The following is a 2,364-nucleotide window of genomic DNA, read 5'->3' as shown; positions in this document are numbered from 1 at the left end:
AAAAAAAAAAAAAAAAATACAAAAATATTAGCCAAAGATGTTCACACCTTAATCTTAGGCTATGAATATGTTACCTTACATGGACAAAGGGACTGTGCAGATGTGATTAGGATCTAGAACCCTGAGATCAGGAAATTGTCCTGGGTTATCCAGGCAGGCTCAAAAGAATCACAAGGGCCCTCAGAATAGGGAGGCAGGCGTGTCAGAGCCAGAACGAGGCTGGAAGATGCCACACTGCTGGCCTGGAAGTTGGAGGAAGGGGCCACAAGCCAGGGAACGCAGGCGGCCTCTAGGAGGTGGGAAAGGCAAGGAAGCAGGTTCTCCCCTGGGGCCCCCAGAAGGAGCATAACCCTGAGACACCTCGATTTTAGTTTAGTGAAACCCATTTTGGGCTTCTGACCCACAGAATTTAATAAAATCCCTGGCCAGGCGCAGCAGCTCACGCCTATAATCCCAGCACTTTGGGAGGCCAAGGTGGGTGGAGCACTTGAGCCCAGGAGTTTGAGACCAGCCTGGGCAACATAGTGAGACACCATCTCTACGGGAAAAAAAAAATTTTTTTTAATTAGCTAAGCATGGTGGTGCACACCTGTAGTTCCAGCCACTTAGGAAGCTGAGATGAAAGGATCACTTGAGGTGGAGGTTGCAGTGAGCCAAGATTGTGCCACTGCACTCTAGCCTGGGCAACTGAGTGAGATCTGGTCCCCACCAAAAGAAAAAAAAAAGAAAGAAAGAAAAAAAGAAAATCCAAGGCTGGGCACAATGACTCATGCTTGTAATCCCAGCACTTTGGTAAGCCAAGGTAGGCAGATGACTTGAAGCCAAGAGTTCGAGACAAGCCTGGACAACATGGCGAAATCCCTTCTCTACTGAAAATACAAAAATTAGCCAGGCATGGTGGTGTGTGCCTGTAATCCCAGCTCTGGGGAGGCTGAGGCACAAAAATTGCTTGAACCCGGGAGAGAGAAGTTGCAGTGAGCCAAGATCACGCTGCTGCACTCCAACCTCGGCGACAGAGCGAGACTCTGTCTAAAAAAAAAAAAAAAAAGTTTTATGATTAAAGAGTGAGTTTGACAGCTTAGGCTCGCCTAATCTCAAAGGAACTCTGGGGCTGTTGTCTTCAGCCCAGCTCATACCTCTCTCTTGACTCTCTCTCTGTCTTTTCCTCTCCTCCGCCCGCCGCTTGATCATGGCCAAGGCTTCAATGCTGTCTGTGATCTTCTTCCGCTCCCTGCTCTCCCACTGCTGTCTCTCCTCCTTTTCAGCTGCATACCCTCCCCTAGCCCAGGCCTCCGCACAAGCTCTGTTTAAAAAAAACAAAGAAACATAAATAGGGGAGGTGAACTCCAAACACACACTCTCTGATCAACTTGCTCATTTTCTTCAAAATCAAAGCAAAGTGAGCATCAGACATGTGACTGCAAGGATGAAAGTTACACGTGTGAATTTTATTATTTAAGGTGGAACGGTCTGCACAGCCTTCTTAGATATGACACCAAAAGCACAAGTGACAAGAGAAAAAATAGAGAAATCGGATTCCATCAAAATTAAAAATGTTTGTCATGCAAAGAATGCTATAAATAATAATTTAAAAAAAAAAAAGCCAGCAGGGCACAGTGGCTCACATCTGTAATCCTAGCACTTTGGAGGCCAAAGTAGGATGATCACTTGAGCCCAGGAGTTTGAGATCAGCCTGGGCAACATAGCGAGACCCTGTCTCTACCGAAGAAAAGTAAAAAGACAACTCAAAGAATGTGAGAAGATATTTGCAAATCATATATTTGATAAGGGTCTTGTACCTGGAAAATATCAATAAGCCTCACAACTCATTAATAAAAAGATGACACAATTTCAAAACGACCAAAGTTTAGGACGTGCATGGTAGCTCACACCTGTAATCCCAGCACTTTGGGAAGAGGAGTGGGTGGATCTCCTGAGGTCAGGAGTTCAAGACCAGCCTGGCCAACATGGAGAAACCCCATCTCTACTAAAAATCCAAAAATTAGCCGGGTGTCGTGGCACGCACCTGTAGTCCCAGCTACTCGGGAGGCTGTAGGAGGAGAATCGCTTGGACCCAGGAGGCAGAGGTTACAGTGAGCTGAGATCACACCACTGCACTCCAGCCTGGGTGACAGAGTGAGATTCCACCCCCACCCCCCAAAAAAAAATGAGCAAAGTTTTTAAAAATGAGAAGACAGGCTACCGACTGGGAGAAAATATTTGCAAAAAAAAAAAAAAAAAGGTATCTGGGAAAGGGCTTGGATCCAAAACATACAAATAACTTTTAAAATTCAAAGATAAGGAAACAACCCAATAAAAAACTGGGCAAACGATCAAGATACCTCACCGAAAAAGATATACAGA

General features: G+C 45.4%; 1 protein-coding gene across 1 annotated transcript in view; it reads right to left on the bottom strand.

Moving 5' to 3' along the window:
• The window catches only part of DNAAF1 (dynein, axonemal, assembly factor 1), a 32,791-nt gene that overhangs the window by 9,730 nt on the left and 20,697 nt on the right, over positions 1 to 2,364 (bottom strand). Inside the window, 1 exon segment of the mRNA XM_011942189.1 lies at positions 1,137 to 1,303. Coding sequence (XP_011797579.1) covers positions 1,137 to 1,303 — 167 coding nt within the window.

Source organism: Colobus angolensis, unplaced genomic scaffold (genome assembly GCF_000951035.1).
Source record: "Colobus angolensis palliatus isolate OR3802 unplaced genomic scaffold, Cang.pa_1.0 Scaffold207, whole genome shotgun sequence".
In the NCBI taxonomy this organism is placed as follows: Eukaryota; Metazoa; Chordata; class Mammalia; order Primates; family Cercopithecidae; genus Colobus; species Colobus angolensis.
This window is presented reverse-complemented; position numbering and strand designations above follow the sequence as displayed.